Here is a 22,969-nt window from a genome sequence, read left to right on the forward strand (position 1 = left end):
TCCTTAGTAGTTCGATCGAAAATCAATTTGAAACGCGGCCAAATTTTGTAAGACCCATCGAAATAGGGTAATTCCATTAACGATTGTCTACTCAACAATCGAGCTAAATATGTTTCATTTGAAGAAGATGGTAACTTCTCTGTATTTAATTTGAACGTTTTTAATTCTTCAGAAAGATGTGCCAAAACATCTTCCTGTTTTTTACATTTAACGCACAACCATCGCTCAGAGGCTTTCGGCTTATGCTTCAAGCTGGCACACTTAAGGTGAAACCAGCGATCACATTCATCGCATGCGACCAAAGTTTCTTCGCCATCGGGTTTGTCGCATAGACGACAATGACCTACTGTATTCGTGACAAACATAGCCATTCTTTAATAAAGGAAAAAACTTACCTTTTTGTATCGTATCCTTTTACAATTGGCACTCACTTCACTTTAATTTCTTAATTTTGCTTTTTTTTATGTCACTTTTTTACACCACTTTCGTTGACCTCGTTGCTGCGCTGCTTCCTTGGTCCGTCGACTTTGGTCCCTTCTGGATTGTCGACGCAGATTCCTGGAGCCTTGTTGCCGCCTATTGATGCTGTCGCCCGTGTTTCTGTTGACTTCGTCCCTTCTGGGTTGTCGATGCAGATTCCTGGAGCCTTGTTGATGCCGTCGCCCGTGTTTCTGTTGACTTCGTCCCTTCTGGATTGTCGATGCAGATTCCTGGAACCTTGTTGATGCCGTCGCCAGTGTTTTGTTGACGGTTCCGCCTGGGGCTATTATTCTTCCGATGCTGATTTAGCTTTTTGGTAATGACCTGTTGTTTGACTTCGTCCTTTTGTTATTGCTCTACCAGTTTCAATCCGGATTTATGGAGCGTGTTACTTAGTTGCGACCTTTGTCGACTTGTGATGATTCTGTTTGCCGTCGATATCGCTTTCTCTCGAAGCGCTCTTTAGCCTTTGGACTTGCTTAAACTTGCCGCTCACTAGTGCGCTCCCAGGAGATTAGATTCCTCTCTGGAGCCACCAAAATGTGCCGACGATTTTTTCTTGTTTTTTACTTACAGTTCGGTTTCCAAGCACCGAACACGCTTTTGTCCTCTCTGGTATTTTCGTGCTTGCGACTCGGCACAGGAGTCCGAAGCAGATACCAACTGACGTCCTTGCAGTTTTCTACGAGTGAACTGAATCACTATGATCCGTAGTTTTTCCGACTGCTTTTGATTCTTAGGAGCGAACTGAATCGCTATGGTTTCCTAAAGAACGGATTTTTCTTTTGTGAACGAACTGAATCGTTATATTCCACGAAAGAATTTACAAACAGAATGAATTTATTATTGAAATTTACAGAGTTTTTATACCTAAATCTAATGCACTGTCTTAAATGTAAAATACATACTAACAATAAGTAAGAAAAAGAAGAGATTCCTTCCTTCATTAAGAATGGCTAGATACTTATCTTTATAAATGCGCGAAACAAGAACAGAAATTCATTCATACAACTTGATATACTTACTAATACATGCATTTTCAGATGCATCTCGCTTATCCTGATAACCAACGCTAAGGATAATACGGGATACATGCGCAAACGAAACATGCGTAGGTGTGGTCGTGCGCATTTGAATGCGATAGAAAAGCAAAAGCGCTAAATTTACCTGCGAAGCTTAACGTAAACATTATAGCAACTTTTCATTTCTTATTCTCCGTTTCAAACGTATCTAGCTCGAAATTGCAATTAGAATAGTTTCCAATGGGATATTTTTTCCCAAATATGAAACATGAAAATAAATCACTTGCCGTGATGACACTACGGTTCACGATCTCAATGTGGTTGGTCTGGACTGGATGGACGCATTCAACCTTTGGTCAAAGCCACTTGTTGCACATTGCAATCAGGTGAATCTTTTCAATTTTCTCCGTGATGATCAGCACTTCCTCACTCGTTTTCCTGAAGTTTTCAAGGACGGTTTGGGCCACTGCACCATAACTAAAGTTGGTCTAAACCTGAAACCAGATACCCAAACAATTTTTCGACCAAAGCGACCAGTTCCTTTTCACGCTACTCAAAAAGTGGAAGAGGAGTTGGAACGACTTCAACGTTTGGACATCATTACACCCATCGACTTTTCTGACTGGGCAGCTCCGATCGTGGTTGTCAAGAAACCAGGTGGCAAGGTACGCATCTGCGCCGATTACTCCACTGGACTCAACGCGGCACTAGAAGCGAACCACTACCTTCTTCCAACGCCTGAAGAAATTTTTACTAAGCTTGCCAGTAAACGTGTTTTCAGCATCATAGATCTCTCGGACGCGTATCTGCAAGTAGAAGTGGATGACGAATCAAAAAAGCTCCTACCAATCAACACTCACCGGGGTCTATTTCGTTTCAACCGATTGGCACCTGGAGTGAAGTCGGCGCCTGGGGCATTCCAGCAACTGATGGCAAAAATGATAGCAGGACTGGAAGGAGTTGACGCATTCTTAGACGATATCATCATTCACAGTGAAGACGAAGAAAAACATTACGCAGCTCTCACTGCTCTTTTCAAGCGTCTGCGTGATTATGGTTTCCATTTACGTCTGGACAAATGCCGGTTCAATCAAAAGGAAATCAAGTATCTCGGACACATAGTTGATGCAAACGGAATCCGGCCTGATCCAGCGAAAATATCAGTAATCTCCCAGATGCCTGCTCCAACTGACGTTACAACTCTACGAATCATTCTTGGGTGCCGTTAACTTCTACGGCAAATTTGTTCAAGCAATGCACCAGTTACGCCATCCTCTGGATAATCTGTTGAAAAAGGACGCAAAGTTCATCTGGAGCCAGGAATGTCAGCGTGCGTTTTCGGATATCAAAAGGGTTCTGCAATCAAATCTGCTTCTCATCTATTATAATCCGGAGCACGAGATCATTGTTGCAGGTGATGCATCCAAAACCGGCATCGGAGCAGTCATTATGCATCGGTTTCCCAACGGCACCATCAAAGCGATTTCACACGCTGCCAAGTCGCTCAATCAAGTTGAGAAAAATTACAGCCAGATTGAGAAGGAAGCACTTGCGTTGGCATGCTTTGGGGTCGTCGTTTTAGACTGCAAACCGACCATCAACCGTTGCTAAAAATTTTCGGATGCAAAAAGGGAACTCCGGTTCACACAGCTAACCGTCTCCAGCTTTGGGCACTCCTGTAGGAGCCTATGACCACTGCTACCATTAGTTAGATATATTGTGGTAGGTTCCAGCGTTGGGCACTAACTCTATTAGGCTACGATTTTGATAACGAGTTCGTGTTAACCCATAATTTCGGATATGCTGATGTTCTTTCACGCCTGATAAATAATCACGAGAAGCCAGACGAGGAAGTAGTAATCGCAATGGTTCGCGCTGAGGCAGACGTCAGTTCCGGATTGCAAGACTCTGCAAAACCTTCCGGTCACTGCTGAAATGGTGCAAAATTCAACAGCTAAAGATCCAGTGCTGCAGAAGGTGATATATTATATCCAGAATGGCTGGCCAGTGCGTAGCGAAGCTATTCTCGAGATCGAGGTAAGAGGTTCTTTGGTCATCGAGAATCCTACTCATTGGTTGGTGGCTGCGTGATGATGATGGATCGAGTCGTTGTTCCCGTAAGTTTCCAGAAACGTATTCTTAAACGGATTCATCAAGGACATCCTGGAATCGAGCGATCAAAAGCTATTGCTCGAGGTATCGTTTTCTGGCCACGAATCGACAAAGACATTGATGACTACATTCGGAGATGTTCAAGTTGTGCAAGTGCTGCAAAATCTCCAACACAAGCAAACCCACAGCCCTGGCCAACTGCTGACGGTCCATGGCAACGTCTTCCTTTAGATTTTGCGGGTCCATTGGAAGGATACTACTATCTTGTTGTTGTAGATTCTTATACGAAATGGCCAGAAATACTGCAGACAAGATCTCCAACAAGCTCAACCACAATCGCTTTCCCTAGAGAATGTTATTCCCGTTTCGGAATACCAACGATAATGGTGACGGACAATGGAAGTTAATTTATAAGTGAAAGTTTCCGGATTTTTCGCGAGGAGTTGGGAATCGTTCACTTCCGTACAGCACCTTATCATCCGCAATCAAATGGTCAAGCGGAATGGTTTTTGGATACCCTGAAGCGATCACTAAAGAAAATTATTGGGGGAGGAGAAACATCAACCGCAACAGCACTTCAAACGTTCCTGCACATCTACAGATCAACACTCTCTGCCGTGCTTGGTGGCTGGATCTCCTGTTTATGCCAAGGTGTATTCAAGCAATGACAGCTGGAAGTGGATGTCTGGTGTCGTGCTCGAACGAATAGGCAATGTCAACTACAACATTTTGCTGAATCATCAGATTGGCCGTCGCAAAGTGCTTCGATCCCATATTGACCAATTGAAGATTCGTTCAAAAGATGAACCTATGTCAGTAGATGAACCAGTTCCGTTACAAATTCTCATTTTTTTTTTTGGCAACACTGTTTAGTTTGTTTACATCGCCGTGATTTAGCTCCGTTATTTTGATTATTTTACCATATCACCGGTTGTTATTTTTCGGCTTTTGTCGTGCTAAATTGTAGTATATGAGTGCCTGCAATCTGAAGATAGTGAAATTTACTGTGTTTTACTAGTCTACAGTGATTTTTTGCGTTGTAAAATAAGTTGCACCAGCATAATTTTCCGACTCTCGTTACAACTCTCGAAAGGGTCTAAGCTTTGATTTTGAAAGGCGCGCTGCAGAATCCTACTCTACTTCTTAGAGCGACTCTATCGGGTGTTCTTGTTTGGTTCTTTATTCGCAAATTGTTTTAGTATGTCTACCGCTTGTGATCATTGTGCTAAACCGGTAAAAGATGATGAAGAATCCATCTCATGCATGGCTTTTTGCGACAGAAAGATTCATTTAAAATGCACTAGCATGAAATTGAACAAGGCATTTTTGAACATCTTCCATGCAACCCCAAATTTGTTCTGGATGTGCAATGAGTGGGCTAAACTGATGAAATGTGCGCAATTCAAATCTGCAATCTCTTCGTTTGGTAGTGCGATTAATTCTATAACAGAGCGTCAGGTAATCGCACAAGCTGAACTCAAAAACGAATTAGCCAAGCAGGGTCAGCAGATTGTTCAATTGTCGAAACGAAACGCATCTCTCCCTGCAAACATCGGACCCGGTGACTACAGTCGTCCACCACCTCAGAAACGGCGTCGTGACGAAAGGTCACCTATCATTAAACCACTCATTGGAGGTACCAGAGCGGTAAGTGATGGCAATGTTTCGACCGAGATCCTGACCGTTCCGGAGCCAGCTGAGCAGTTTTGGTTATATCTCTCACGTATTCACCCCAGTGTCAAACCGGAATCAATCGAAAAATTGGTTAAAGACAGTTTGAAATGTCATGGTCCTGTAAAAGTAGTACCACTGGTGAAAAAAGGGGCTGATATAAGCAAAATGAGCTTTATCTCATACAAAATTGGGATGGATCCAACCTTCAAAGAAATCGCGCTTCGCTCCGATACCTGGCCGAAAGGAATTTTGTTTCGTGAATTTGAGGACAAACATTACATCACGTCGGACCAACATGGTTTTTACCCGAAACGCTCTATTACGACTAATTTAGCCGAATTCTCTTCAACTTGCTTGAGAAATATGAGTAACGGTGCTCAAATAGATGCAGTATACACAGATCTGAAAGCGGCGTTCGATCGAGTAGACCACAGGATACTTTTGGCTAAACTTGGAAAACTTGGAGTTTCATCTATTCTCGTGCAATGGCTTGGTTCCTACTTGATGAATCGAACACTCTGTGTGAAGATAGGAAGTGAATTTTCTGCACAGTTCACGGATGTCTCTGGAGTCCCGCAGGGTAGCAACCTAGGACCGCTACTCTTCATGATATTCATCAATGACATTTCTTTGTTACTTCCGGAAGGTTGCCGTAAATTGTACGCCGATGATGTAAAACTCTTTAAAGTCGTGAGAAATTATGCGGACTGCGTTGAGCTCCAGCAAGTGGTGAATATTTTCAGCCTATGGTGCTCTAGAAACCGTCTTTCTGTAAGCGTTCAGAAATGTAGTGTCATCTCCTTCTATCGGACAAGCAAGCCAATCTTATTTGATTATACTATGTCCGGTCAGCCTCTATCTAGAGTGACACAAATTCGAGACCTAGGAGTTATTTTGGATACTGCGCTATCTTTCAAACTGCACTACAACGAGATCATCGCTAAAGCTAATCGACAACTCGGATTCATGTTTAAGATAGCCAACGAGTTTCGTTATCCGTTTTGTCTCAGATCGCTGTATTTCTCTCTAGTGCGGTCTATCTTAGAATTCTGCTCCGTTGTATGGTGTCCATTCCACAACTCCTGGATTGCCAGAATTGAATCCGTACAACGTAAATCTGTACGATATGCGCTGAGATTCCTCCCTTGGCGCGATTCCTCAAATCTGTCAGCCTACACTGATCGCTGTCGGCTTTTAGGAATGCAAACTCTTGAGCAGAGACGATTCGAGGCGCAAGCTGTATTCATTGGTAAAGTTCTTTTAAATGAAATCGACGCCCCGGAAATCCTCGGCCACCTGTATATATATGCCCCTGAACGATCTCTCAGACCAAGATCCCTGTTGAACCTGCCTCAACGCAACGCACAATATGGTCAATTCGACCCAATACGCTTTATTTCGGCCAGCATTAACACAGTAGCAGATGCGTTCGATTTTAATATAACTGGCACAGCTTTAAAAAACAGAATTCGCGTTAGGTAACCTTTTGTGATAGTTTATTGACATTAGTATTAAGTTTTTTATTAAGACACACACTCTGTCAGATGAATTTTAGTCGTTCAATAGTGGACATAGTTCAGTCAGATGAATTGCAGTCGTTCAATAGTGGACATAGTTCAGCCATACCCGTTCAACAGCCAATCGATTTACAAAAGCAAGGTGAACATTCCATTCCTAATGATCAACCAATATCTGCGGAAAATGAAGGATTACCAGCAGATGACAACAATGACAATTCTGACCTCGAATGTACACTTCGGGCTGAATTCCAACAAGAACCTAGCCAATCATCGTGTTCAACTCCGTTAAACCATCAACGTCCCTTGCGATCCGTGCGTTTACCAAGGAACTGGATGACTACATCTGTTACTAGCTAAAAGGGGAGATGCTACCAAGGCAGCCATTAAAACATTAAAGCAGTCGAATATCGAGTCGCTAGAAAAAGCAAATAATATTTTGACTCTGTTATTAGCCTTTGACAAGAACAGACGTAATTTCTATAAGTTCCCAACTTGTTCTTTTGAAATATAACAGTTTTGAGCGCTTATATACCGTAAAACGGGGCGAATAGAAACAGTCTGCGATACATCTTGCAGTGTACAAAAATACTATAATGTATAGAATGAATATAAAAGTTTTAAAACATGGGTCTTGCCTCCCTTTATTAAGGGTGTAACGTCCATTTTGATAAAATAAGTAATTCATTGTTTTATTGAAAAAAATGTTGCATGTTTCTATTCACCCCGCAATGGGGCGAATAAAAACACTCGCCAATAAAATACGTTTTTCTTGTTCTGATAGAAAATTATAGTTTTAATTTGAAGAAAACAACAATTGCATCATATTTATTGATATGAGAGGCAAGAAAACGATATAAAATATCAAAAATGTTCGGTTTATTACTTTATGTATGTTATCTTATGAATGAATATGTTCTATTAGAGTTCTTATTAGGAACAGAAGTACTCGGGGTTGGGTCATGCATTTCCACCGGTCTGGCATCTTCCGGTGTTTCATGTAGGACACGACATCCGGGAACATTTTGTCTTGGCGGAACTGAAACCTTGATTCATATCTCTCGGGTCAGTCCATGTCGAGCATCATGCAGCAGATAAATCAGACTTTCATCACGTTTTTGGAAACTAGCGTGGTTGTCTATTGGATTGAAGTCTAAAGGTAACATCCGATTTATCACAGAGTAGTAGAGATGGTCGAACCCGACGGGTTCGGGTTTGAAAATTTTTGAAAGTGTCGGGTACGGGTCGGGTTCCGGTTTGGTGAAAAAAAACTTTCGGGTTCGGGTTTCACAATTTCGGGTTCGGGTCGGGTTTCATGGAAATAAAATTTTCGGGTTCGGGTCGGGTTCGGGTTTGAACGAAAAAAAAGTTTCGGGTTCGGGTCGGGCTCGGGTTTCAACCGAAAAAAAAAAATTCGGGTTCGGGTCGGGTACGGGTTTGAAAAACATCAAACCCGACCATCTCTACAGAGTAATTGATTCTATATTAGTATTTCGTAACCGCTTGACAAGGAAACAGTTTTTTTGCGTAAATCTCAACAGCAACAGGCGGAGCGAATACGTTTTTGGACTTTTTTATTGGCTGACCATGATGGGCTGAAAATACACAAAACATGTTCCAGACATCATTTTACATATACAACATTATAGCATTTCTCAAATCCACATGTTTTGGTACAAAAAAAGCCGCTACGGCGTTGTTTCTATTCGCCCCGTTGATCTGAGAACCGCGTTTTCCATGAAACATAGGTAACGTGGTGATGAATACCTTACGGCAATTCTTTAATTCACCGTAAAAACTTGAAATGCTTAGCTACCGACCCAGTATATCACACGAACAAGTTCTAAGTGAAGCAGAATGGCTTCCACAGACAAAGTTTTTTGGTACTCGGAAACGTTCAGAATTTGAGCCCCCATTTTGCATTTTTTTAAGCAAACCGACAGTGTAGTGCTGCTAACCCAAATGGGTTTGCAGGACTTGTTTACTATTGAACTATCCAAAAAAATATTTTTTGTATGGTTTTTAAATGTAATCAAAGACTGAAAATAGCATTTTTCAAGTTCGGAAGTTTTGTTTCTATTCGCCCCGTTTTACGGTACTTGTCGATTATCGTACCCTGAGAATAGGCACTGTATATTCGCATAAAATATTATCGATTGCGGGAGAATTTATCTCGCAAGATGCATGAAAAACGCCGTAGAAGTGCGCGGTTATAACCAATCATGTTGGTGTCTTCTACAAAAAGTGCGCAAATCCAATTTCCGCACTTTTTGTAGAAGATATTACCGCGATTGGACGTACCCGCGCACTTCTATAAGAATTTTTCGCGAGAAAATTTTTCGCAATCAACAATAACTAGGGATGGGAAATATCGACTAAAATCGCTATCAATAATTATCGATATATTACCAATTCTATCGATAACTATCGATAATTATCGATAGTTTGAAAACTCACTGAAACAAGTCGACATATATTCTCTATTGAATTTGTCCAATGAATTTCACGTACCAAAAGATCTCTCAATTTTATATGATTCCATTAGAAATCCATTTATAAATTAAATGTGATACAATAATTTTTACGAATCGCACAATGAAATGATTATTATCGGATTTTCACATCCATTTTATTTGATATTCATTTACGTCTAACATGTGCCGCAAAAATTTGAATTTACCGGCAATATTGCGGAATACATTTTATAAAGTAAATATATAAAACCGCCATGTTTCGAAACCAACATAAATCTTATTGATAAATCTAATGAAAAACACACGTCGCCGCACTTCTTGTCAGTTTACTTGTGAAATTTTGTTTTGACGTTTGGATTTGGTATCGAATAATCCAGATGGTTATCAAAATGGCTACACCACGATAAGACGGCGTCTTATTGGGCGATTGGAAAGATATTTGCTTATCTCCAATGGGTAAGTAATTTTTCTATACTTCATTTGAGTTCAAACTTACATAGATATTCACATCTATAGATCACACCGAAGAAATTGGCACTTATCAAATTCTAGGGCAAACAACGAATAGGTAATTGGAACTGGGATCAAGTGGCCAACGTTGAACCGGTAATTTCTTTTTTATTAATCATTTGTCAGGAATAACCGACGAAATTCATTTTTGCCTTAATTTTTAGGATTGCCGTTTAACAGTCAACAACCAAGTACAAATTTGCTAAATATTATATATTTTATATTTTTATAATAAATTCTAGTACATTTCATAAACAAACACTTCGATTTGTTTTCATGTACATATCATATGAAAGAAACAGTAACAAAGAATGCATGAGATTTTCCTATGAAAATGTTAGTGTATGTCAAGATATAAATTATGGTATTTCCAATGAGTCTAATGGATTATATGTTCTTTTGTTTTTAAAGGGTTTTCTTATCTTTTTTAAAAGCTTGGTAGTAATGTGAGTCTATCAGACGATCCTATGAAGAATGCATGACACATTTTCGATCACATCGTTTTGATTGGAAGTTCTAATAGTGCAAATTTATAACACTCCCATATAATATGAACAGGTGAGATTATTTCAGTGTAGTATCAGATGCAGAAAAACAACAAAATGTTGCTTCCGTTGTGGACAGGAACAATATTTAATAGTTTATTCGCACACATCGTTCACACTTATGCGAAATTTTGCCGTTGTCCGTACGAGTTAAAGTGAGCGAAAAAGATTATCTTTCAATTTTCTAACAATTTTTAAGAGGATTTCGTGTGAGAGCGGACAAGCATCAAAGTGTCTTTCAACACTGGCAAGGTCAATTTATTGTTTTCAGTTCTGGCATCATTGTGGAGTATGCATGCCCCAAGTATAGATGACAGTTCTAAAAGGTATGCTATTCACGTCGATGCATTAGTATTAAAAGCCATGAGCTTATACAATGACTAAGATTATGCTCGAACTATTAGATATATAGCATTTTTATATATTTTATTTCGACATATTGTCGCAATTTTTCACACATTTAAATTAATATCAATTTCTAGTGTGTTTCAACTGGAGATTCACTCTCCAACCAAAAAAATCACAGGAAGGTTGTGTGCAAAGCCACGACCGCAAGGTTGAAGTAGAATACTTTAACAAGAAAGATAACCCGGCTGCTTGCGTGTCAGTCATTTTGAAAACGGATTTGCTTCGTATATAAACATCACACTGCTGTGCATTTGCAGCAGCATCAAACCTAAGTTGCAGTTCATTAATAACCATTCATTATGCTTTTCCAAATACATTTAGTAGCCTTGAAAAAGGCCGATTGCTGCAACTGCAATTTTCATTCAATTATTGCATTAATCCTTCATGGCCAGATATACCCGCTGAAACTGCTGCGCTAACCATGCCACAGTTGTGGCCGCTATACGCTGCCATTGGTATCCGCTGTCCCTGCATCAGCTGGCATAAACATATAACGACCAATCAGAGGTCGAATTTTTCGTTTTAACAAGGCTTGACTATTTTCAATAGTACAATAGTTTGAATAATAAAATTACAATTATCTTCATTTGGAAAGAATCTTAGAAGATTTTCCAATCTATTGCTTCAGAAACGAAGGAAATCCATCGAATACTAACCGATTTATTAGCATTTCAAATTGGACATATTTTTCACTTTTTTTCGGTTTTAGATTTTCATTTCACATCCCTATGTAGCCGAACTTCCTGAGAGAAGTATTCTACTTCGAAATCAGAAATAAAACAACATAAAACGAGAAATTTCCAAAAATGTTCTGAATTCCATACAAAACGCGAAATTTTTCATAACGAGATTTGTTTGTGTGCGTGGATAGACATAAATGTAGCATACCTTGTAGAACTGTCACCATACTTGGATGCATGCCACCGCGAGAGAATTATCAATAACTATCGATAACGCTGAAAGCTTAACGATTCTATCGATAGCCGGCAACTATCGATATTATCGATAGGTTTCCCATCCCTAAAAATAACCTTGCACTCACTAGGTGAGAGATCATTAAAATAGGCACTGTATGTTCGCCTAAAACGACCTTAGTGCAATTTAAAAACAATTTCATTTTACCTTGAGCTTCTCGTAATCGGTGGTGTGTCTGATAGTCCAAAATCGCATTGAGGCTTTTGTGGATCTCCTGAGACGATGTTTCCAGTTGAGTAAGAACTGTTGTATGTTCATCAATTCCCGGCAAAGGTAGCTCATCACCAACTTGAAAATCCATATAGATCAGTTTATGCGAGAAAGTTGAAAACTCGTTGCTAAAGCAAGCAACATAGGTGCCAGTTGCCTGTTAAATCAATATTGTTGTTATGATACATTCAAGAAATAATCTTAATACCTCTGCTACGAATTGGTGTGAATCGAATTGAGTTTTGACCTGTCTGTATAGAATCTCCTTAGTTGGACTTTCCAACGACACATCTACGTCATATTGTCCACCTGTTACGACCTACAATAATAATCAAAATTATGTTATTTGAATGTTGCCACATCACTACTGACAAACGTTTTACAATTTTGCTGCTTTGGTAGTTATGAAATTTTTCGTAATATTTGCAAAATCACAAATTCTCATGTCTATTTTTGATAGAAATATTATTTTAAATCTTTACCTGAAATTCCAATGTGGCCGTTTGATTTTTTTTTATTTCTTCAAAAAAACATTCCCGAGCATTATCGGGAAGTTCAAAAGTTAACTCTACGCAGTAAACGGTAATCCAATGACCAAGCAAAGTTAAACAAACTCCACTTGCAAGCAATATTTTACAACATAACTGCATTGCTGTATCTTCAGTAGGTAGTAAATCTTCAATCCGTTTTTATTTTCGCAAGTGTAGCGTGGTACGCAGATGAAAAGAAAAGAGGTTCACGAAATTTTTCCCTTTTTACCTAAGACAAGACGCGACAGCTGGCTTCTTATTTATTTTTTCGTAACGGCCGTCATCCCCGTCGCAATTTTTTTGAACGTTCCATACCGTTGATGCCAGAATGATTATTTTTAACAACTTCTGCAGGTCAATGAAAATAAAACAAATTTAAATTGCAATATATAGGCGAATAATACTCAATTCTTATTTATTATTTTATGTTAAATAAAGCATACTTCTATTATCAAATTTTTTCTTCCTAAGTTTCTTGGTACCCAATCTTTTTCTTTCTAAAGCCTGTAGTACACTCTTTGACCGAGCGTCAAATATTTGTCACTTTTTGACAGATAAAAATTTGGTCAAAGATAATTATTTGTCACTCTCCAATTTCAACATGGGGCAAACACGGGCAAACAACAACCATGATGTCAAATAAATTTGACCATTATGTCAGAAGGCCGAATATTTGACCATTAGACAAAGAGTGTACTACAGGCTTTAGTTTCTTGGACTTCAACCGAAATAGTAATAAACGATTAATCAATGCATTTTTAAAGTTATAACAGTGAAATACATTGCTCGGTAATATCATGTACCTTGCATACTTTTGCATCATTATTTATGAACAATTAAAATAGCTAAATTATGACTCCAGCATCACTGCTTTACAGTGAAAAGTAACCTCGTTGTATTTTCTACGTGACGATTGCGTTATCGAATTCAGCCAATCAGCAGCCGGTTCAAATTGGTTGAATGTAACGGTGACCAGCTGTCACGTCTTGTCTTAGCTTTTTACCAAACGGAACTTGACAGCTGAGAATGCTTCATATAGCCTACACGCTCCCTAAAATGAATTCAAAAACGATTAGAAAACAATTCATTTCCATAAAAAGTGGAACAACACGAAAACTGAGTAACTCTGTTGTTATTCAAAATTGTGTAACCATAGTATGGGCAAATACTGTGTATTTATTATTCAGAATGATGTATACAATTGAACTCATTTTTTGTGTTTAATAAAACTCATTTAGTTCTCAAAAAATATCAGTTTATGTGTACAAAATTATCCATTTATTGAATTTGAAACTACACAGATTTAGATTATGAAACTATCAAGTTTTTGAATAGAAAAATATTCATTTTTGAATTCAAGACTAGCCATTTTCAGAATTTAAAAGTACTCAGTTTAAGAATGGAAAACCACTCAGTTTTAAATGTGATGTTAGCGTAGAAAGGGAGGTTTGTGCCAGTAACAGTCAGAACAAAACAAAACTAAGGTTACATTCTATCTGAACGGTGTCTAATTATATTTATTTTTTAAGTATATTTTGCTCTTTTTTTGTGATGCATAATCCCTTGATATTTTACTCTCCCACAAATTTCCTGATGACACGAACAACCTGAAAACTTTTGGTTCCTTATAATGAATAATGAAAAAAGTTTATATGTGTACCTTAAAGCTTTTTAAAATGTCCGTGACCACCTTCTCAGCGATTTTCTCATTTTTTGGAATCACTCAAACAGCCACAAGAACAGATAACACGGCCGCAAAGGCTAAATAATGGCGCACAAATGTTGAATCATAGTGGCGCCTTTTCACTCGTGTCAAATAATGGCGTCGTTTTTTCATGCTTAGTACTCAAAATTGAGTTATAGTGGTATATTCAAAAATGAGTTATTATAGATTAATCTAAAATCAGTGTAAAAATTACACAGAATCACCAAATGCGGTATTTATTTTTTGACGTTTCCATGCAACTTACACGCTCACTAAAATGAATTCAAAAATGATTAGAAAACAATTCATTTTCATAAAAAGTGGAACAACACGAAAATTGAGTAACTCTGTTGTTATTCAAAATTGTGTAACCATAGTATGGGCAAATACTGTGTATTTATTATTCAGAATGATGTATACAATTGAACTCATTTTTTGTGTTTAATAAAACTCATTTAGTTCTTAAAAAATATCAGTTTATGTGTACAAAATTATCCATTTATTGAATTTAAAACTACTCAGTTTTAAAATTGAAACCTACACAGATTTAGATTTTAAAACTATCAAATTTTTGAATAGAAAAATATTCATTTTTGAATTTAAAACTAACCATTTTCAGAATTTAAAAGTACTCAGTTTAAGAATTGAAAACCACTCAGTTTGAAATGCGATGTTAGCGTAGAGAGGGAGGTTTGTGCCGGTAACAGTCAGAACAAAACAAACAAAATCTGAACGGTGTCTAATTATATTTATTTTTTAAGTATATTTTGCTCTTTTTTGTGATGCATAATCACTTGATATTTTACCCTCCCACAATTTTCCTGATGACACGAACAACCTGAAAACTTTTAGTTCTTTAGAATGAATAATGAAAAAAGTTTATATGTGTACCTTGAAGCTTTTTAAAATGTCCGTGACCACTTTCCCAGCGATTTTCTCATTTTTTGGAATCACTCAAACAGCCACAAGAATAGATAACACGGCCGCAAAGGCTAAATAATGGCGCACAAATGTTGAATCATGGTGCCGCCTTTTCACTCGTGTCAAATAATGGTGTCGTTTTTTCATGCTTGCTACTCAAAATTGAGTTATAGTGGTAAATTCAAAAATGAGTTATTCTAGATTAATCTAAAATCAGTGTAAAAATTACACAGAATCACCAAATGCGGTATTCATTTTTTGACGTTTCCATGCAACTTATGAAATTGAATTAAAACTAATTCATTCGCCGTGTTACTTTTCACGAGCGTGTATGAAATTGAATTAAAACTAATTGAATTAAAACTAAGTTTTGATTGTTCTTTTTCGAGTCTATCATAGTTGGTCGATTAATTGATAACTAATTTATCTTTTAAATCTAAGTAACACATAGAAGTAAGAGTCTTTCCCGTGATAAAAATCGTCGTTCGTCGTAATGTAGCTAAACTGATACATGATGGCAGAAGTCTCGCGGTTATAAAAATAGTACCTTCAAGGTTTGGGACATTTTAAGCAATTCTTCAACGTTGGATATTGCTCCGAATAGAACAAACGGTCTTTTCACCAATATAACCTGCATGGCAATCGATCGAGACAATCAGCTGTTTGTTACTGGGGGCGAAACAGGCAGATTAGTGCCCACGGGGCCGATGAAAACCCCGATAGCCTGACTCGATTCCCGTTGTCATGATTTCACTCTCAAAAACGCAAGATTAATATGTTCAGCAAAGTGTTCAGTTCCTAGTTCACTTTTTCCAGCAACGGCTACAGTGACTTTTGGTTTTTGTGTTCGTGTTTTTGTGTATACTAGTAAAACCATTATGTAGAATATCAGATATCTGTGTAATATCTGTATTATACTAAATGTCTGTATAAAATCTGTAGGCTTATGCGTGTCTGTATCGCAACACAGAAAGTCTGTATAATACAGATTTGTCTGTATATCTGGCATCTCTGACTCAGACAGAGGGAGAGATATGCGAAGAGAGTGTTGTGAGCAGAGTCTATGTTTATAATAAGAGTCCCGCAAAGATGAAACCAAAGGAACCAAATCAGTGTCAAACGAGGGTACCAATCGAGCAATGTAAATAAACAAGGTGATAATGTTAGAAGTGGATGAAAAGTGTTGTAATTGAGCGTAATAAAGAATATGTGTTTTTCCGAAGTTTCACTTACACATTTCAATCCAACATTAAATCTGTACACTGGTTCACTCAAATTTAACAAAACATTACCGGTGTAATCTTTCAAAACTGTGTACCTTGTGAAGAATTTCAAAAAATGATATTCGCTTATGCATGATGAAAAACAGAACTGTATAGTTCTTGGTAACAAACGGCACAGAAACTGTGTTGCCGAAACGATAGATTTTCTCTTCGCGCGACTCTATATACACATGGACTCTGGTTGTGAGCACCTCCCTGACACGTTCGTAGCCTGTATTTTTGTATACGCGGGAATGAAATAGCATGTTACACTGCTGTGCTTCACACTGCTATAAACAGCGACATCGATAGATTAGGCAACACTGAACGGGAGTGAAGAGCACGTTAGATGTCTTCCCTTTGCGGCCATTGTTGTTTGGGGCTCGGCATCGAGGGGTTCGTCATAATGGGGTACTGTCAAACTATAGGTAATGGGACTACGGTGTCAGGGAGGTGGTTGTGAGCCAAACGAACATGTCAAAATTCGAGCCAAACGAACAAGAAAGGTAACACATTGAAAGGTATTGCAATAAGGTTCAATAAAATATATATATATTTTTACGCGTTTTTCATGTTTTATTGCTTATACATGCACACTTAAAACTGGATCTCGAGCTCGGCAAAAAAACATCCGAGTTCACTCGGCAACTTTGGATTCAACCGGTATTTCAGCAAAAAAATGCCGGTTGCCGACAGTTGTCAGATCATTTTGCCGAGACTTCGTCCAAAAAACTAAGCTTGACGAATCTTGTCTCTATTTTTTGCCGAATTTATCGTTAAACATTGTTGATGCCGAGGTCAGCAAAAACATTACTGGTATCTCGGCACAAATTTTACTCGTTGCCGTGTTTCGGCAATACAGCTGTCATTCTCATGAACGAGTTGCCGCCATTTTTCTTAGTGCAAATTTATGCGTGTTACGGGTGAGCAAACAGGAATCGGATACAAGTTTGGCTGAATTTTGTGCAAATTACAAGTGTTTACAATCCGGTAGCAGAAAAAAATGTAGTACAGTTTAGGGGGAAGTGGCTGGAACTTAAAAAGTGTAGTTTCAAATCGTGTGAATACAATATTTTATTTGTTTTAGGGATAGGCATTAGACGTAATTTTAGATTAGATGTTTAGCTCAATGCCCTACTGGCGAGCAAGATAAAGATAAGTATTCAAGATTTAGTATGAATAAATTTCTTTACTTACTAAAACTTATCGAGCTTATAATTTATCTTTTGAAAGAAAACTACCTGATTCACAGCAAAACTATTTTCTGCGATTGGATTCCACTGAAAAAACGGCTCTTTACTGTGCCGAACATTCAGCTTATATAACCGAAAGGTCGTTAGACTGGTTTGCCGCTTCTCGGCTGGATTTGCCGAGAGCACAGTCAACTGTGTACCGCGATTCTCGGCATAAAATGACATCTGTCAAATATTGGTTTTCCGAGATTCTCGGCAAAAGAGATTCAGCCGAGATGGTTGCCGAGCACTCGGCTGTCCAAATCTCGGCACAAACAATGCCGAGATTCGGCGAAATTTTTTAAGTGTGTGAATTGAGAATGCTCCAAAGCTGCTTCATCACAGTGATTTTTAACTGGTGGTTCACAAACCCTTTGTATGGTCTACAGAATAATGATGAAAGTATATAAAATTAAGCATAAACATAAAATTTAACACGTTCACGGTTTTTGTGATGCACTTTATTATTCCCCTGGACTTCCACGAGCCGAATAAAAAAGTTAGTGAACATTGCGCTTTGAGAAGCGAGTTGGCACCTCTGATATGTGAAACCCAGTTGCCAAATTAGCGTTTTTTTACATCGCTTATCTCTCCCTCTGAGGATCTCTACTATAAAGTGAGACCCACCCAAGTATAAATGACAGTTCTAAAAGGTATGCTATTCACGTCGATGCATTAGTATTAGTGAGCGTTATGAACTTTTTCAGATTTTGTATGAAATTTGAAATGATTATGCATTTTAAACAAAACTTATAAAACATACTTTCCTGAAAAGTTATAGAAATGATGTAGAAAAATGTTTTATTTGTGAGAAATACATAAACACGCTGGGGTTTAGGTAAAATATGTTGTTTTTCATCATTTTGCCGGTAACCTTTTTGCACTTTTCGTTTTTTTCTTGTACTCTTATAGCGCTTCTAAATAGAGTCGCTTATGTTTCATACAGTAACAAAAGTCATGAGCTATGACAATGACTAAGATTATGCTCCAACTATTGAAAATATAGCATTTTTATATATTTTATTTCGACATATTGTCGCAATTTTTCACACTAAATCTAAATTAATATCAATTTCTAGTGTGTTTCAACTGGAGATTCACTTTCCAACCAAAAGAATCAAATATAAAACAACATAAAACGAGAAATTTCCAAAAATGCACCGAATTCCATACAAAACGCGAAATTTTTCATAACGAGATTTTTTTGTGTGCGTGGATAGACAACAATGTAGCATACCTTGTAGAACTGTCATCATATTTGGAGGGGAGACAGCTATACACGCTCGTAAATAATAACTCATGAACTGAGCAACTCTGACTCAGTTTAGAACGATGTTCGTAGACGTCAAAAAATGAGTAGAAGTCCTTTTTGATTTTGAGTAACTTTGACTCACTTTTTGGGTTCCCTTCGTATAACTTCTTTCTGAGTAACGTCGCATATGACGACGACCATTTTGAAAGGTGATTATGATGTGCTTCAGTTTGTAACATATGTTTATTAATTGTGTGCACCTCAGAAGGCATTCTAACTGTTTACTTTTATTACAAGGTAATTATTGATGAACATGTGGTGTCGTTTATTGGCCGTGGCGGATTTCTAGCCAGTAATGAAACTGAACTGTACCCAAAAAAATGAGTAATGTCGTACTCAAATTTTGAGTAATAATGACTCATTTTAAAGACGCCCGGTGTTACTCAGTTTTGAGTATTTGTGGAGTTACTCAATTTAAGAGTTGTTCCACTTTTTACGAAACTGCGTCAAATGTTACTCATTTTAGAGTTATTATTTACGAGCGTGTAGACCATTTTACGAGACGTTTCTAAGCTCAATTCATGAATGAAATTTTGACAGAAAGCTCGGAACCGCTGACATAACGCATGTAAAAGCAGCATCAATATCAGCAGGATCCGTGACACCTGTCAGTTCGTAAAATGGTCTATAGACTAAAGGCCTAGAGTTAAAGTTTGGCCGACTGAATTTCCGTCGATCTGGCAGCCATTCTAAAATTTCAAAGAACCAGCAACATCTCAAAAAATAAAAGTTATAACAGTCGTCGTTCGCTAACTGCAACATGTTCACATTTTAGTTATCGAATGCCGTTCGATAACTGCAACATTTGACACATGCCAAAATTTAGAGGGGGGTCCGTCACTACCATTTTTGTTTTCAATGATGTCGAAATGTATATTTTGATGGAATAGTGTCAAAAAATAGCAGGAAACTAAAATAGGCAAGCTTTTTGATTAATCAATTTGATATTCATATTTCCGCATCATAATCTATTGCGTTTTAGTAACTACTTTACATAACCCATATGTAGGCGAAGATAAAGTTCATCACTACAGAAGATCATTTTACGAGACGTTTCTGAACTCAATTCATGAATGAAATTTCGACAGAAAGCTCGGAACCGCTGACATAACGCAAGTAAAAGCAACATCAATGTCAGCAGGATGCGTGACACCTATCAGTTCCTAAAATGGTCTATTTAACGCTAGTTCACAAAATATTGTTTGTGATCTACTATGCACTGCCTCACTGAGTAGTGAAAGCTAGCCAAACAATGCACAAGTAATATTTTTTCTCTAATAATAATTAAGGAAAGTGAACCACATAACATGGTGATTTTGCTTCATTGATTAAGGGGTTATATACCTTTTTAGCTTTCAATAAACCGAAAATTTTTTTATTGCATTATCTTAAAATACAACATCTTGAAAACATTTTCACAAATTTTCATAAAGATCTGAGCAAAAGGAAGAAAGTTAGAGCGATTTGCAGGGCGCCTCGCCACGGCCGCATAAGCTAAACTTGAATCTTTACACGCGATTATCTCGGAATAGTGTTTTCCGAAAAATAACTTCGCCGTGATCCTGATTGCGGGAAAACTACTGAACCGATTTCTTTCATCTTTTTTTTTTAATTTTCGTTATTAAATTCACCGGTCCTTGAACGATCGCTTTTTGAAACATACACTTACATGTTGCCGCAAAAAAAATTTTTTTTAATGCAATTTTTAGCGCTCAAAACAAGCATTTTTTGGGAAAAACGTTCCCGTTTGCACTGAAAACAAAATACTCATAAAAGCGATCGTTCAAGGACACGGCACACTTCTAAACTAATGAAATAATATGAGTTTTTTGATTTCGGTTGACCCGCTGAGTCTCTATCAGTATCACCGTAAGCCTCTGCAAAAAAAAAGCGTTTCGGGGAAACGGCCATTACTCCAGTAATAATTGGTATATCTCAAAATCAAACGTATTTTTTTGTTGTTCATAAACTGTACTTTCAGAAAAATACCACTTTGATGCAATGAAAATGGTGCTATGCACTTAAAAATAAATTCAAACTTCCCTCATTTTTCTCGACCACAAAGGTATATAACCCCTTAATAGTGGAAAATGAAGAGACAACAAGTAAACGAAATCGAAATAAAAAAGTCCTTTTGAAATGTTTCTAGATATTCAACATTTTTCATTTTCGAATTCAGTTAGAATCCCCACGCGAGATTTGTCACTTCAATGTCAAATATGACTTCGACTTCAGATTTGACGGATTGCGGTCCGATAACTGCAAAGTTGTTGCAGTTATCGGTCTTGCAGTTAAAAAGCGTTGCAGTTAAAAGACTTGCAGTTATCGAACGGCGACTGTACATGACTACTCGTATTTTCAGTTTCATAGTTTTTTGTTTCAGTTTGTTTTGCTACATATAGTAGTGAAAAAATGAAATGCTGTTTTCTATTCTGTTCAAATCGAACATCACAAAATTTTGAAAACATAAGCTATTTTCGATTCCCCACCAATAAAAATCATCGCCGAAAATGGCTTGAGTTTTGTGAATTACCGGAGGATTTTTTTGATAACAGAAACGACACGTCTTTGTAGCGTAAGTTTGGCGTTTTGAAAATATCAATCCAAATAAAAAAATGTTTTGCAGTTCCACTTTAATCACGATGATTTATGCTCCGCGTCGGAGAATGGAAAAGCACTTAAAGTTACCGGAACCTGTGTATAAGTTTGTGGCTCAGTGAGACACCGGATAATATGTCGATTGATTACGCTCACTCCAAACAAGCTACCCAATGTCCGTTGAAAATTCCATGTATCACCAACAGCCTTTATAACTCAGAATCTCATCCAGTTGTCAACAGTGAGGAAAAACAAAATTAAAAATTAATCAGAAGCAAAAGATCAGAGACAATAGAAAGGAGGTCTATGGCGTTATGATTTTTGTAATCATTGAAAAAATAAAATATTGTGAAGACTTTTGGAATTCAAAATTTTGTTTATTGTTACATTCGAGTTTCATCTCTTTTTTCGCATTTTGCTATTGCTAAATTACAATACTTCCCATCTACTAAGACAAACTTGACATGTCAAACATTCTTATGTTCGATTGGAACGAGTTTTGATAGTTCGATTAGAATTTTTCAGTGACAGTCGTCCAAACTTTAACTCTAGGGCTTTACTATTATTGTTCCAGTTAAAAATCGAAATATCGACTCGTGACTTTCGATTTTTTTACCTTATGCACAATGCGCATAGTGTCGCATCTAGTGCGCTGTATTGCGCGTCAGATGCGGTATACAGCGCACTAGATGCGACATTATGCGCATTGTGTAAAAGGTTAAAAAATCGAAAGTCGCGAGTCATTATTTCGGTTTTCAACTGAAAGAGTAATATAGACTAGAGATCCTTAGAGGGAGAGATAAGCGATGAAAAAAACCGCTGATTTGGCAACTACACGCTCTTTATTTGTTACTCTAAAGTGAGTTAGATATGACCCAGTTTTGAAAAAAGTGGAGGTACCCTAATTTGAGTACTTTTACGGTTACTCACTTCTGAGTAAGGGCGTCATACGTCAAAAACTGATTAGAATCTACTCTGTTTATGCAAACCAGGAATTAACGAAAATGAGTACAAGTTACCCAGTTTGCCTAAATTTGGAAATTTGATGATTTCTGGTTTTTGTAAATCTTACTCAATAAATAAAATAAATTCAGAACAATCAAAATCATAGATTTATTTTTCATCGAAACATTATGAAAGTTTTAAATCATTCACGTGTCTTTATATAATGCGGCAACCAACCGGTTCACAGTTGCCCGTGAACTGTGGCTCATGTTTTTGTACAGTCTCATCATCCGTCACCAAACACTGCGAAGGATTTAAATTGTATCGATTGCATGTATTGGGCACTGTACATCGATACAAATGTTTCCGTTCATTATCACGAATAAAAGCCCGACTTAAAACGGCATCGCAGGACACACAACATGCGGTTGTTCATTTTGAAGAGATGTTTTTTATGTTTTCAAATCCTCTGCAATAATGATGTTGGGCTGAAATTGTTATGGAATATTGTTACATGTTGTTTGTAATGTAATTGAT

The 22,969-nt window shown here is 37.6% G+C and overlaps 1 protein-coding gene across 3 annotated transcripts in view; it reads right to left on the reverse strand.

The window, feature by feature from the left end:
* Window positions 1-12,765, reverse strand: part of LOC129718427 (transmembrane emp24 domain-containing protein 7) — a 51,774-nt gene extending 39,009 nt beyond the window's left edge. Inside the window, exons 1-3 of one of the 3 annotated variants that reach the window (XR_008726888.1) lie at window positions 12,410-12,763; window positions 12,136-12,246; window positions 11,865-12,084 (exon numbers count right to left, since the gene is read on the reverse strand). Coding sequence is in view for 2 of the 3 variants with exons in the window: in XM_055669212.1 (XP_055525187.1) it covers window positions 11,865-12,084; window positions 12,136-12,246; window positions 12,410-12,577 (499 nt within the window). In the remaining variant the exon portion in view is untranslated. Of the gene's footprint in view, window positions 1-11,864; window positions 12,085-12,135; window positions 12,247-12,409 lie in introns of all 3 variants that reach the window. The other 2 variants (XM_055669212.1, XM_055669211.1) reach the window with 2 other exon arrangements.
* Window positions 12,766-22,969: the final 10,204 nt, after the last annotated feature.

The sequence above is a fragment of the Wyeomyia smithii genome, chromosome 1, assembly GCF_029784165.1.
Source record: "Wyeomyia smithii strain HCP4-BCI-WySm-NY-G18 chromosome 1, ASM2978416v1, whole genome shotgun sequence".
NCBI lineage: Eukaryota > Metazoa > Arthropoda > Insecta > Diptera > Culicidae > Wyeomyia > Wyeomyia smithii.